The sequence below is a fragment of the Mixophyes fleayi genome, chromosome 3 (assembly GCF_038048845.1).
Source record: "Mixophyes fleayi isolate aMixFle1 chromosome 3, aMixFle1.hap1, whole genome shotgun sequence".
In the NCBI taxonomy this organism is placed as follows: Eukaryota; Metazoa; Chordata; class Amphibia; order Anura; family Limnodynastidae; genus Mixophyes; species Mixophyes fleayi.
This window is the reverse complement of record NC_134404.1, coordinates 348756852-348771886: the sequence shown is the minus strand read 5'-3', so window position 1 is coordinate 348771886 and position 15035 is coordinate 348756852. Positions and strand designations below refer to the sequence as shown.

The 15035-nt window shown below is 53.4% G+C and overlaps 1 protein-coding gene across 2 annotated transcripts in view; it reads right to left on the bottom strand.

Moving 5' to 3' along the window:
• Nucleotides 1-14835, bottom strand: part of LOC142145061 (phosphofurin acidic cluster sorting protein 2-like) — a 158341-nt gene extending 143506 nt beyond the window's left edge. The window contains exon 1 of one of the 2 annotated variants that reach the window (XM_075204540.1): nt 14666-14835. Coding sequence is in view for 1 of the 2 variants with exons in the window: in XM_075204539.1 (XP_075060640.1) it covers nt 14228-14277 (50 nt within the window). In the remaining variant the exon portion in view is untranslated. Of the gene's footprint in view, nt 1-14227; nt 14630-14665 lie in introns of those variants that run through there. The other variant, XM_075204539.1, reaches the window with a different exon arrangement.
• Nucleotides 14836-15035: the final 200 nt, after the last annotated feature.

The window sequence follows — 15035 nt, the reverse complement described above, 5'->3', positions numbered from 1 at the left end:
TCTTGGCTAAATGGCAGGGTCCCTTTGACATGAGGGAGAAAGTTAATGAGGTTAACTATAAATGTACTAGATGGGGAAAAAAAAGCCCAAACAAATTTACCATTTACCAAAATAACATCTACATGAATGCTAGGACCCAGAACATCACACTGCCTTCGCCAGCTTGCATTCCCACAGGGCATCATGGAGCCATGTCTTTCCCAGTTGAACAATGCACACGCACCGGGCTGTCCACATGATGCAAAAGAGAATGTGATTGACCAGACCAGGCCACCTTCTTACATTGCTCCATTTCTGATAATCATTTGCCCAATGTAGGAGCTTTCGGTGGTGGACAGGTGTCACCATGAGCTCTCTGACCAGTCTGTGGCTGCACTGGCCATGGTTTGACAACTGTCTATCAGCATTCACAGCAATCATTGTTACAGTAGTTCTGTGGGATTGGACCATACATGCTAGCCTTCGCTCCCCGAGGACATCAATGAGCCATGGGCACCCAAGACACTGTCACCAGTTCATCGATTGTCCTACATTGGACCACTTTTGGTAGGTACTAGTCACTGCATACTGGGAACACCCCATAAGACATGCTGTTTTGGAGATGCTCTGACCCAGTTTGTCTAACCATCACAATTTGGCCCTTGTCAAATTCGCTCAGATCCTTACACTTGCCCATTTTTCCTGCTTCCAACACATCAACTCCATGAACTGACTGTTCACTTACTGTCTATCATATCCCACCTCTTGACAGGTGTCATTGTAATGAGATAATCAATGTTATTCACTTCTCTTGTCAGTGGTTTCATTGTTGTGGGTGATCGGTGTGGACACCCCTTCTAATTAGTGTATTTGGCCATTTGAACTACACCCATTGCTAACAGGTGTATAAAATCAAGCATACAACAATGCAATTTCAAAAGTCACTCATTAGCAGTAGAATGAGCTCACAGACAGGAACCACCGAGTGCTGATCACGTAAAAATAGTGTTGCAACACTCACAAAAAACTTCCAAACTGCCTCTGGAAACGACATTAGCACAATAACTGTTGTCAGGAGCTGCATGGATTGTGTCACCATGGCCAAGCAGCTGCACACAAGAGTAATGCCAAAAGGCTGGAGTGGTGTAAATAACACAAACAACGGATTCTGGAGCAATGGAAACGCATTCTCTAGAGAAGCAAATCCTACTTCACCATCTGGCAGATGAATATGGGTTTGGCAAATGTCAGGAGATTGCTTCCTACTCGAGTGCGTACTGCCAACTGTAAAGTTTGATGGAGAAGGAATAATGGTGTGGGGTTTGGCCTGGGCCCCTTAGTTCCAATGAAGGGAAATGTTAATGTCACAGCATATAATGATATTCTAGAGAATTGTGTGCTTCCAACTTTGTGGCAATAGTTTGGAGAAGACCCTTTCTAGCTTCAGCATGACAATGCCCCTACGCACAAAGCGAGGTCCATCAAAAAATGGTTTCCTGAGTTGTTGTGGAATAACTTGACTGCACAGAGCGCTGACCTCAAGACTAACAAACACATGTGAGATGAACTGGAACACCAATTGAGAGCCAGGCTTTAACACTCAACATCAGCGCCTGATACCACTATTACCCAACATCAGTGCCCAACCTCAAAAATGCTCTTGTGGCTGAATGGATGCGAATTCCCACAACAAAGGGGAGGGGAGGGGAGGGGGGCAGCTTCATATGAATACCCTTGGTTTTGGAATGTGATGTTCAAAAAGTACATAAGGATGTGATGTTTGGGTGCCCACATACGTTTGGCCATGTAGTGTAGTGGGATATATACTATATATAGGGGGCAAGGACCATGGTTTCTAAAGTATATACACTGTATAGAGCACAGTCGTCAGGGTCTCTGATATAAATACTGCATATAGGAGACAGGTATTGGGGTTTCTGACATATAATTTGTATATAGATGACTCTGAAATAAAAACTATATATAAGGGACATTGACCAGAGTTTCATACTGTATATAAGTGACAGGGTCTCTGACATATATAAAATGTTTATAGGGGAAATGTGTGTGTGTGTGTGTCTCTGACATACACTGTATATAGGAACGGGTATTGTGGTCTCTCACATCTATACTGCATATCAGTGAAATGCTTGCATGCTTCTGACATATATACTGTATATAGGGGATGAGGATCAGCGTCTCTACATAGGGGAAGGGGTTCTCTGACACATAACATGCAAATAGGGGACGGGGGTCTCTCACACATACCCTGCACATAGGGGACGGGGGTCTCACACATACCCTGCACACAGGGGACGGGGGTCTCACACATACCCTGCACACAGGGGACGGGGGTCTCTCACATACCCTGCACACAGGGGACGGGGGTCTCTCACACATAACATGCAAATAGGGGATGGGGGTCTCTCACACATACCCTCAGCATAGGGGACGGGGGTCTGACACATACCCTGCACAAAGGGGACGGGGGTCTGACACACATATCCTGCACACAGGGGACGGGGGTCTCTCACACATAACATGCAAATAGGGGACGGGGGTCTGACACATACCCTGCACATAGGGGACGGGGGTCTCACACATACCCTGCACATAGGGGACGGGGGTCTCACACACATACCCTGCACATAGGGGACGGGGGTCTCACACATACCCTGCACACAGGGGACAGGGGTCTCTCACACATACTCTGCACATAGAGGACGGGGGTCTCTCACACATACCCTGCACATAGGGGACGGGGGTCTCACACATACCCTGCACATAGGGGACGGGGGTCTCACACATACCCTGCACATAGGGGACGGAGGTCTCACACATACCCTGCACATAGGGGACGGGGGTCTCACACATACCCTGCACATAGGGGACGGGGGTCTCACACATACCCTGCACACAGGGGACGGGGGTCTCTCACACATAACATGCAAATAGGGGATGGGGGTCTCTCACACATACCCTCAGCATAGGGGACGGGGGTCTGACACATACCCTGCACAAAGGGGACGGGGGTCTGACACACATATCCTGCACACAGGGGACGGGGGTCTCTCACACATAACATGCAAATAGGGGACGGGGGTCTGACACATACCCTGCACATAGGGGACGGGGGTCTCACACATACCCTGCACATAGGGGACGGGGGTCTCACACACATACCCTGCACATAGGGGACGGGGGTCTCACACATACCCTGCACACAGGGGACAGGGGTCTCTCACACATACTCTGCACATAGAGGACGGGGGTCTCTCACACATACCCTGCACATAGGGGACGGGGGTCTCACACATACCCTGCACATAGGGGACGGGGGTCTCACACATACCCTGCACATAGGGGACGGAGGTCTCACACATACCCTGCACATAGGGGACGGGGGTCTCACACATACCCTGCACATAGGGGACGGGGGTCTCACACATACCCTGCACATAGGGGACGGGGGTCTCACACATACCCTGCACATATGGGACGGGGGTCTCACACATACCCTGCACATAAGGGACGGGGGTCTCACACATACCCTGCCCACAGGGGACAGGGGTCTCTCACACATAACATGCAAATAGGGGATGGGGGTATCTCACACATACCCTCAGCATAGGGGACGGGGGTCTCACACATACCCTGCACATAGGGGATGGGGGTCTCTCACACATACCCTGCACATAGGGGACGGGGGTCTCTCACACATACCCTGCACAAAGGGGACGGGGGTCTCTCACACATACCCTGCACATAGGGGACGGGGGTCTCTCACACATACCCTGCACACAGGGGACAGGGGTCTCTCACACATACCCTGCACATAGGGGACGGGGGTCTCACACATACCCTGCACATAGGGGACGGGGGTCTCTCACACATACACTGCACACAGGGGACAGGGGTCTCTCACACATACCCTGCACATAGAGGACGGGGGTCTCACACATACCCTGCACACAGGGGACAGGGGTCTCTCACACATACCCTGCACATAGGGGACGGGGGTCTGACACATACCCTGCACATAAGGGACGGGGGTCTCTCACACATACCCTGCACATAGGGGACGGGGGTCTCACACATAACATGCAAATAGGGGACGGGGGTCTCACACATACCCTGCACAAAGGGGACGGGGGTCTCACACATACCCTGCACATAGGGGACGGGGGTCTCACACATACCCTGCACATAGGGGACGGGGGTCTCACACACATACCCTGCACATAGAGGACGGGGGTCTCTCACACATACCCTGCACATAGGGGACGGGGGTCTCACACATACCCTGCACATAGGGGACGGGGGTCTCACACATACCCTGCACACAGGGGACGGGGGTCTCTCACACATACCCTGCACACAGGGGACGGGGGTCTCACACATACCCTGCACACAGGGGACGGGGGTCTCACACATACCCTGCACATAGGGGACGGGGGTCTCACACATACACTGCACACAGGGGACAGGGGTCTCTCACACATACCCTGCATATAGGGGACGGGGGTCTCACACATACCCTGCACATAGGGGACGGGGGTCTCACACACATACCCTGCACATAGGGGACGGGGGTCTCACACACATACCCTGCACATAGGGGACGGGGGTCTCACACATACCCTGCACATAGAGGACGGGGGTCTCACACATACCCTGCACATAGGGGACGGGGGTCTCTCACACATACCCTGCACATAGGGGATGGGGGTCTCACACATACCCTGCACATAGGGGACGGGGGTCTCACACATACCCTGCACATAGAGGACGGGGGTCTCTCACACATACCCTGCACATAGGGGACGGGGGTCTCACACACATACCCTGCACATAGGGGACGGGGGTCTCACACATACCCTGCACACAGGGGACGGGGGTCTCTCACACATACCCTGCACATAGGGGACGGGGGTCTCACACATACCCTGCACATAGGGGACGGGGGTCTCTCACACATACCCTGCACATAGAGGACGGGGGTCTCTCACACATACCCTGCACATAGAGGACGGGGGTCTCTCACACATACCCTGCACATAGAGGACGGGGGTCTCTCACACATACCCTGCACATAGGGGACGGGGGTCTCACACATACCCTGCACATAGAGGACGGGGGTCTCTCACATACCCTGCACATAGAGGACGGGGGTCTCTCACACATACCCTGCACATAGGGGACGGGGGTCTCACACATACCCTGCACATAGGGGACGGGGGTCTCACACATACCCTGCACATAGGGGACGGGGGTCTCACACATACCCTGCACATAGAGGACGGGGGTCTCTCACACATACCCTGCACATAGGGGACGGGGGTCTCACACATACCCTGCACATAGAGGACGGGGGTCTCTCACACATACCCTGTGTCAGGCGCCGTCCGCACGGCCGCCTGACTGTATGATCGCGCGTCTGGTTGCTAGGCAACCAGACGCGTCATTTCCGGATCCTCGGCCGCCTGACCTCTGCAGACAGCGCGACCCGTTGCTAGGCAACGGGACGCTATAGTGATTCCCGGCGCTGAGGATGACAGCGCTGCAGCGCTGATTCTATTGGAGCACTCCAGTATTTAAACCTTCTCTGGCCCTCCTACCAGTGCCAGAGTATCAGGTCTTCCTGCCTCCAGCGTTTCTGTGTACCAGTTGCTATATTGTTCCTGACCTTCCTCGTGCTGCCTGTGACCCTTTTGACCCGGACCGTTTGACCACCCCTATCTGGATTCTGCCTTGTACTGCGCTCCCTGTAGATTACCGACCCGGCTTGCCTGACCATTCTTCTGGATTTCCCCTTGGTACCTCCTCTACTTGAACGTTGCCGAACCGGCCTGTCTGACACTCCCTTGTATCTCGCTGTGGACTCTAGGAAGGACCGCGACCTGCGTGTCCCTGCAGCGGAGTCCATACTTCCTTGCGGGGGTTCCTGGTGAATACCAGGGGCACGTTAGACTCCGCGCCTTCCTCTGAGTTGCGCCAACAACAGCAGGTACCTTCTACCAGTCAAACACCCACTACAGTCGTGACAGTATACTCTGGCCATGACAACGGAGGGGTCTGGTGAACCGTCTGCTCGTGACCTACTCCTGCATTTGGCCCAACGTGTGGAGCAACAAGAAGCAGCCCAAGCGCATCTTCTACAATGTGTCCAAGGGATTGCTACCCGCTTCGATACATTTCAGAATGCTGCACCCGCTACACCAGCCATAACCTCTGCGGCATCCACAGCATCCAGTGTGGTTACGGTCTCTACAGCGGCCTCCGGTGTACGCATCCCGACACCCGAAAAGTTTGACGGTGATCCCAAGAAGTGCAGGGGCTTTCTGAACCAATGTGCCATCCAATTTGAGTGCAACCCAGGGGCCTTTTCTTCAGAACGCACCAAAGTAGCTTTTCTCATCTCCCTCCTCAGTGGTCAAGCCCTTGCCTGGGCCTCACCTTTATGGGAACAAGGGGGTCCACTTCTTCATAACTCCAACTCTTTCATTGAAGCTTTCAGGAAAGTCTTCGATGATCCCGGAAGAGTTGCTTCGGCAGCTACCAGCTTGTTAAACCTCCGCCAAGGTGACCTGTCCGTAGGGCAATACGCAGTTCAATTCCGAACCCTGGCTTCCGAGTTAAAATGGAATAATGAAGCACTGGTGGCAACCTTTTGGCAAGGTCTGGTGGATCGGATTAAGGATGAGTTAATTTCCAGAGAACTCCCGGCTGAGTTAGATTCTCTCATCTCCATGTGCATAAAGGTGGATTTGCGTTACCAAGAGCGCACGCAGGAACGCTCTCCTGGCAAACGGTTCATACCACGGCTAGCACCCCAGTTCCAAAATCCCATCCTGCCAGTGGACGAACCAATGCAAGTAGGACGCTCTAAATTATCCCTTGAAGAGAGGGAGAGACGCTTCAAACAACGCCTGTGTCTGTATTGTGGAGATCCGGGACACCTGCTAAGAGTTTGTCCCAAGAAACCGGGAAACTCTTCCTCCTAAATGGTGGCGGGGAGGCCGTTTTAGGAGAATCCACAGTTGCTCCCTATTCTAAAGAAAATTCTCCAGAATTTCAGATGGCTGTCATCCTGAGCACCCCCAAGGGTACCTTTTCCACCACGGCCTTTGTGGACTCCGGCTCCTCCGGGAACTTCATTTCGGCGGATCTAGCTTCGCAGCTCCAGATACCTCTGAACCCGTTGCCCCAACCGTTATCTCTGACGGCAGTCGACGGAAGTCGTGTCACTCACGGCTCCATCTCATCCGTGACTTCTCCTGTTCGGTTGAGGGTAGGAGTACTTCACAGCGAAATTATCCAACTTTTGGTGTTGCCGAGGTCCATTAATCCCCTCATCTTGGGGTTACCATGGCTGAGAAGACATTCTCCTCAGATGGATTGGGACCACGCTCAAGTTATGTCGTGGGGTGAAGGATGTCGCTTTGAATGTTTGTCTAGAGTCTTGCCTCCTAAATGTCAAGTAATGGCTCATTCCGAGCTAACCCACCTTCCTGAGGCTTATATGGAATTCCAGGATGTATTCAGTAAAGTGGAAGCGGAGATCTTGCCTCCCCATCGTCCCTGGGATTGCGCTATTGTTTTATCTCCTGACCAACCCATCCCCAAAGGGCGGACCTACCCTTTATCTCGTCCAGAGACGTCAGCCATGTCTCAATATATTTCAGAAAACCTGAAACGGGGATTTATCCGCAAATCTACTTCCCCAGCGGGTGCAGGGTTTTTTTTTGTTAAGAAGAAGGATGGGTCTCTTCGGCCTTGTATTGATTATCGTCCTCTCAACCGCATCACTGTCAAAAATCGATATCCACTACCTCTCATCTCCGACCTCTTTGACAAACTCAGTGGATCTCAAATCTTTTCCAAACTAGATCTCCGTGGGGCCTATAATTTGATTCGCATCAAAGAAGGAGACGAATGGAAAACGGCCTTTAACACCAGAGATGGACATTTCGAGTACCTGGTGATGCCCTTCGGCCTCTGCAACGCCCCAGCCATCTTCCAAACCTTCGTTAACGATATCTTTCATGACCTGTTATACACTTCTGTGGTAGTATATCTAGACGATATATTAATATTTTCTAAAGATCTGAAGACTCATCGGGAACAAGTAAAGGAGGTCTTACGCAGACTTCGGGAACATCACCTCTATTGCAAGCTGGAGAAATGTGTGTTTGAGATTAGTCAGGTATCTTTTCTTGGTTTCATCGTGTCGGGTCAAGGTCTTTGTATGGATCCCTCCAAGGTGTCAGCTATTCTGGACTGGCCTCAGCCACAAGGCCTTAAAGCTATTCAAAGGTTCATCGGCTTTGCAAACTATTATCGCCAATTTATTCAGGGATTCTCCACCATTATAGCCCCCATTACAGCGTTAACCAGGAAGACTGCCAACCCTAGGGTCTGGTCTTCGGAGGCCATGTCTGCCTTCATAACGTTAAAGAAAGCATTCTCTTCAGCCCCAGTTCTGTCCCAGCCAGATCAAGAACGACCTTTTTTCCTAGAGGTAGATGCATCCTCAGTAGGCATTGGGGCGGTGCTTTTTCAAGAGTCTCCGGCTGGCTCACACAACCCGTGTGGGTTTTTCTCCAGACGATTTCTTCCAAGCGAATGTAATTATGGAATAGGGGACAAGGAATTACTGGCCATCAAGGCGGCTCTGGAGGAGTGGCGACATCTGTTGGAGGGGGCTATATTTCCTGTTACTGTGTTTACCGACCATCGGAATCTAGTGTTCATTCAAGAGGCTCGTTGCCTTAATCCTCGGCAAGCCCGCTGGGCATCCTTCTTTGCTCGATTTGACATGAAGCTCACATTCTGCCCGGGAGCCAAGAATGGACGTGCTGATGCATTATCTCGCTCATTTGACGATTCCGATCGTTTAAGACCATTGGTTCCGCAGCATATTATTGATCCTTCTAATATCGTAGCCCTTACTAGGACCAAAACGTCCTCTCCTCCTCCAGGCCGGTCATTTGTGGAACCCCATCTCCGATTCAAGACCTTGCAGTGGGCTCATTCATCCCGCATTGCCGGCCATGCTGGAATAAAGAAGACTACATCGCTGCTTTGCCGACGCTTCTGGTGGCCTAATGTACGTGCCGATGTTGAGAGATTTATTGCTTCCTGCACTACCTGTGCTCAACACAAAACTTGTAGAAGAGTCCCGGCAGGCCTTCTTCGTCCACTTCCTATCCCCGATGCTCCTTGGGAAAGTGTGGCCATGGATTTTATCACAGACCTACCCCTCAGTGCAGGGTTTACCACTATCTGGGTGGTTATTGATCGATTTTCGAAGATGGCACATTTTATTCCTCTAACTGGACTGCCCACGGCCAGTCGTCTGGCAGATATCTTTATCAAGGAGATATTCAGACTACATGGGTGCCCGAAGGAGATCATTTCGGACCGCGGAGTCCAATTTACATCCCAGTTTTGGAGAACCTTTTGTAAGAGAGTAAACATAGAATTGAAATTCTCTTCGGGATACCATCCGCAAACCAACGGACAGACGGAGCGAATCAATCAGGATCTCGAGACATTCCTCCGCTGTTTTACCTCCGACAACCAGAATAAATGGTCTCAATTCCTTCCTTGGGCGGAGTTCTCCCATAATCAACACATTCATGAGTCTACCGGATTCTCTCCGTTCTTTATTGTATACGGAAGTCACCCTGTGTTTCCGGATCCTTTTCCAGTGTCCTCTTCACCGGTCCCAGCTGTAGATACTCTTTATCGGGAATTTTCTCTCATTTGGGCTAAGACTAAAACGGCTTTACTCAAGGCTACTCAGCATCACAAGATCTTTGCAGATCGTCATCGGAGGGCCACTCCTCTCTTAAAGGTGGGAGACCAGGTATGGCTATCCACCCGGGACCTAAGACTAAAGGTCCCTTCTATGAAGATGGCTCCTCGATTTATTGGCCCGTACACCATCATGCAAGTCATTAATCCTGTATGCTTCAAATTGAAACTTCCTCCTTCTCTGAGATGTCATAATACTTTTCATGTCTCATTACTACGACCACTGGTACTCAATAAATTCTATCGACCTCCCGGTCGTCCCCCACCAATACAAACCTCTTCTGGAACTGAATTCGAAGTCAGTCGGATCTTGGCTTCTCGCATTCTTCGTGGCAAACAGCAATTTCTGGTCCATTGGAAAGGATTTGGCTCAGAGGAGAGATCATGGGTGGACAAACAGGACCTTCACGCTCCTAGAATTCTCAAGAAGTTCCTTCAAACAGGAGGAGGAAGAGGAGGGTATACTGTCAGGCGCCGTCCGCACGGCCGCCTGACTGTATGATCGCGCGTCTGGTTGCTAGGCAACCAGACGCGTCATTTCCGGATCCTCGGCCGCCTGACCTCTGCAGACAGCGCGACCCGTTGCTAGGCAACGGGACGCTATAGTGATTCCCGGCGCTGAGGATGACAGCGCTGCAGCGCTGATTCTATTGGAGCACTCCAGTATTTAAACCTTCTCTGGCCCTCCTACCAGTGCCAGAGTATCAGGTCTTCCTGCCTCCAGCGTTTCTGTGTACCAGTTGCTATATTGTTCCTGACCTTCCTCGTGCTGCCTGTGACCCTTTTGACCCGGACCGTTTGACCACCCCTATCTGGATTCTGCCTTGTACTGCGCTCCCTGTAGATTACCGACCCGGCTTGCCTGACCATTCTTCTGGATTTCCCCTTGGTACCTCCTCTACTTGAACGTTGCCGAACCGGCCTGTCTGACACTCCCTTGTATCTCGCTGTGGACTCTAGGAAGGACCGCGACCTGCGTGTCCCTGCAGCGGAGTCCATACTTCCTTGCGGGGGTTCCTGGTGAATACCAGGGGCACGTTAGACTCCGCGCCTTCCTCTGAGTTGCGCCAACAACAGCAGGTACCTTCTACCAGTCAAACACCCACTACAGTCGTGACACCCTGCACATAGGGGACGGGGGTCTCACACATACCCTGCACATAGAGGACGGGGGTCTCTCACATACCCTGCACATAGAGGACGGGGGTCTCTCACACACACCCTGCACATAGGGGACGGGGGTCTCACACATACCCTGCACATAGAGGACGGGGGTCTCACACACATACCCTGCACATAGGGGACGGGGGTCTGACACATACCCTGCACATAGAGGACGGGGGTCTCTCACACATACCCTGCACATAGGGGACGGGGGTCACACACATACCCTGCACATAGGGGACGGGGGTCTCACACATACCCTGCACATAGGGGACGGGGGTCTCACACATACCCTGCACATAGGGGACGGGGGTCTCACACATACCCTGCACATAGGGGACGGGGGTCTCACACATACCCTGCACATAGGGGACGGGGGTCTCACACATACCCTGCACATAGAGGACGGGGGTCTCTCACACATACCCTGCACATAGAGGACGGGGGTCTCACACATACCCTGCACATAGGGGACGGGGGTCTCACACATACCCTGCACATAGGGGACGGGGGTCTCACACATACCCTGCACATAGGGGACGGGGGTCTCTCACACATACCCTGCACATAGGGGACGGGGGTCTCACACATAACCTGCACATAGGGGACGGGGGTCTCTCACACATACCCTGCACATAGGGGACGGGGGTCTCACACATACCCTGCACATAGAGGACGGGGGTCTCTCACATACCCTGCACATAGAGGACGGGGGTCTCTCACACATACCCTGCACATAGAGGACGGGGGTCTCTCACACATACCCTGCACATAGGGGACGGGGGTCTCACACATACCCTGCACATAGGGGACGGGGGTCTCACACATACCCTGCACATAGAGGACGGGGGTCTCTCACACATACCCTGCACATAGGGGACGGGGGTCTCACACATACCCTGCACATAGAGGACGGGGGTCTCTCACACATACCCTGCACATAGGGGACGGGGGTCTCACACATACCCTGCACATAGAGGACGGGGGTCTCTCACATACCCTGCACATAGAGGACGGGGGTCTCTCACACATACCCTGCACATAGGGGACGGGGGTCTCACACATACCCTGCACATAGGGGACGGGGGTCTCACACATACCCTGCACATAGGGGACGGGGGTCTCACACATACCCTGCACATAGGGGACGGGGGTCTCACACATACCCTGCACATAGAGGACGGGGGTCTCTCACACATACCCTGCACATAGGGGACGGGGTTCTCACACATACCCTGCACATAGAGGACGGGGGTCTCTCACACATACCCTGCACATAGGGGACGGGGGTCTCACACATACCCTGCACATAGAGGACGGGGGTCTCTCACATACCCTGCACATAGAGGACGGGGGTCTCTCACACATACCCTGCACATAGGGGACGGGGGTCTCACACATACCCTGCACATAGAGGACGGGGGTCTCTCACACATACCCTGCACATAGGGGACGGGGGTCTGACACATACCCTGCACATAGAGGACGGGGGTCTCTCACACATACCCTGCACATAGGGGACGGGGGTCACACACATACCCTGCACATAGGGGACGGGGGTCTCACACATACCCTGCACATAGGGGACGGGGGTCTCACACATACCCTGCACATAGGGGACGGGGGTCTCACACATACCCTGCACATAGGGGACGGGGGTCTCACACATACCCTGCACATAGAGGACGGGGGTCTCTCACACATACCCTGCACATAGGGGACGGGGGTCTCACACATACCCTGCACATAGAGGACGGGGGTCTCACGCATACCCTGCACATAGGGGACGGGGGTCTCACACACATACCCTGCACATAGAGGACGGGGGTCTCACACATACCCTGCACATAGGGGACGGGGGTCACACACATACCCTGCACATAGGGGACGGGGGTCTCACACACATACCCTGCACATAGGGGACGGGGGACTCACACACATACCCTGCACATAGGGGACGGGGGACTCACACACATACCCTGCACATAGAGGACGGGGGTCTCACACATACCCTGCACATAGAGGACGGGGGTCTCACACATACCCTGCACATAGAGGACGGGGGTCTCACACATACCCTGCACATAGGGGACGGGGGTCACACACATACCCTGCACATAGGGGACGGGGGTCTCACACATACCCTGCACATAGGGGACGGGGGTCTCACACATACCCTGCACATAGGGGACGGGGGTCTCACACATACCCTGCACATAGGGGACGGGGGTCTCACACACATACCCTGCACATAGGGGACGGGGGTCACACACATACCCTGCACATAGGGGACGGGGGTCTCTCACACATACCCTGCACATAGGGGACGGGGGTCTCACACATACCCTGCACATAGGGGACGGGGGTCTCTCACACATACCCTGCACATAGGGGACGGGGGTCTCACACATACCCTGCACATAGGGGACGGGGGTCTCACACATACCCTGCACATAGGGGACGGGGGTCTCACACATACCCTGCACATAGGGGACGGGGGTCTCACACACATACCCTGCACATAGGGGACGGGGGTCTCACACATACCCTGCACATAGAGGACGGGGGTCTCACACATACCCTGCACATAGGGGACGGGGGTCTCACACACATACCCTGCACATAGGGGACGGGGGTCACACACATACCCTGCACATAGGGGACGGGGGTCTCTCACACATACCCTGCACATAGGGGACGGGGGTCTCACACATACCCTGCACATAGGGGACGGGGGTCTCACACATACCCTGCACATAGGGGACGGGGGTCTCACACATACCCTGCACATAGGGGACGGGGGTCTCACACACATACCCTGCACATAGGGGACGGGGGTCTCACACATACCCTGCACATAGAGGACGGGGGTCTCACACATACCCTGCACATAGAGGACGGGGGTCTCACACATACCCTGCACATAGAGGACGGGGGTCTCACACATACCCTGCACATAGGGGACGGGGGTCTCACACACATACCCTGCACATAGGGGACGGGGGTCTCACACATACCCTGCACATAGAGGACGGGGGTCTCTCACACATACCCTGCACATAGAGGATGGGGGTCTCACACATACCCTGCACATAGGGGACGGGGGTCTCACACATACCCTGCACATAGGGGACGGGGGTCTCACACATACCCTGCACATAGGGGACGGGGGTCTCACACATACCCTGCACATAGAGGACGGGGGTCTCACACATACCCTGCACATAGGGGACGGGGGGGGTCTGAGGGTTTCGGGATTTCTCACCGATCGAGGCTGGAATTCAGCAGCTCAAAGCGAGGTGACATCAGAGTCATGTGACAGAGACATGTGTGAGGGGGCGGAGCCTCTGCCTGCTGTGTATTCTGAAACCATGGCAACGCGCCCTATATCCTCTCTATATATATAATATCTCCCTCATATGTCCCCTATATATATAATATCTCCCATATATAACAACTATTAAAAATGAAGCCCTTAAGCTGAATGCAGATAAACACAGCTGCTTGTCAGGAAGCAGGCACGGGCATTACAGGGTTAACTGTGAGAGGATGGATGTTCCCGGATGTAAGGGGAGGAGCTGTGTGATACACACCAGACCTCTCCCTCCCCGCGCAGACATCAGGCTGATAACATCACTGTCTCCTGTCAGCCATAAGTTACCTCCCTGAGACCCAGTGTCCTCAGCTGCTGTATCTGTAATACCTGCTGGATCTTCTGCACGGTCCTAAACGTCTTGTTTTCTGATCCTTTCCTCAGCTCTGGCTTTATCTTTTATCACTTCCAGTCACCCTGCATCTCCCCCTCTACCCATGTTCTTTCCTTTCTCCCCTTTATCAGCTTTATAAGTGTTACCTCCGTGTTCCCCTTTTATACTGCTTCTCCCTCCGCTGCCAAATCCTGCCTGAAATTCTACCCCCCCTCCAGATACATGGTTCCTTCCAAGCCCCCTCAGTGCTCCCCCTCCCCCTCCAGATACATGGTTCCTTCCAAGCCCCCTCAGTGCTCCCCCTCCCCCTCCCCCTCCAGATACATGGTTCCTTCCAAGCCCCCTCAGTGCTCCCCCTCCAGATAC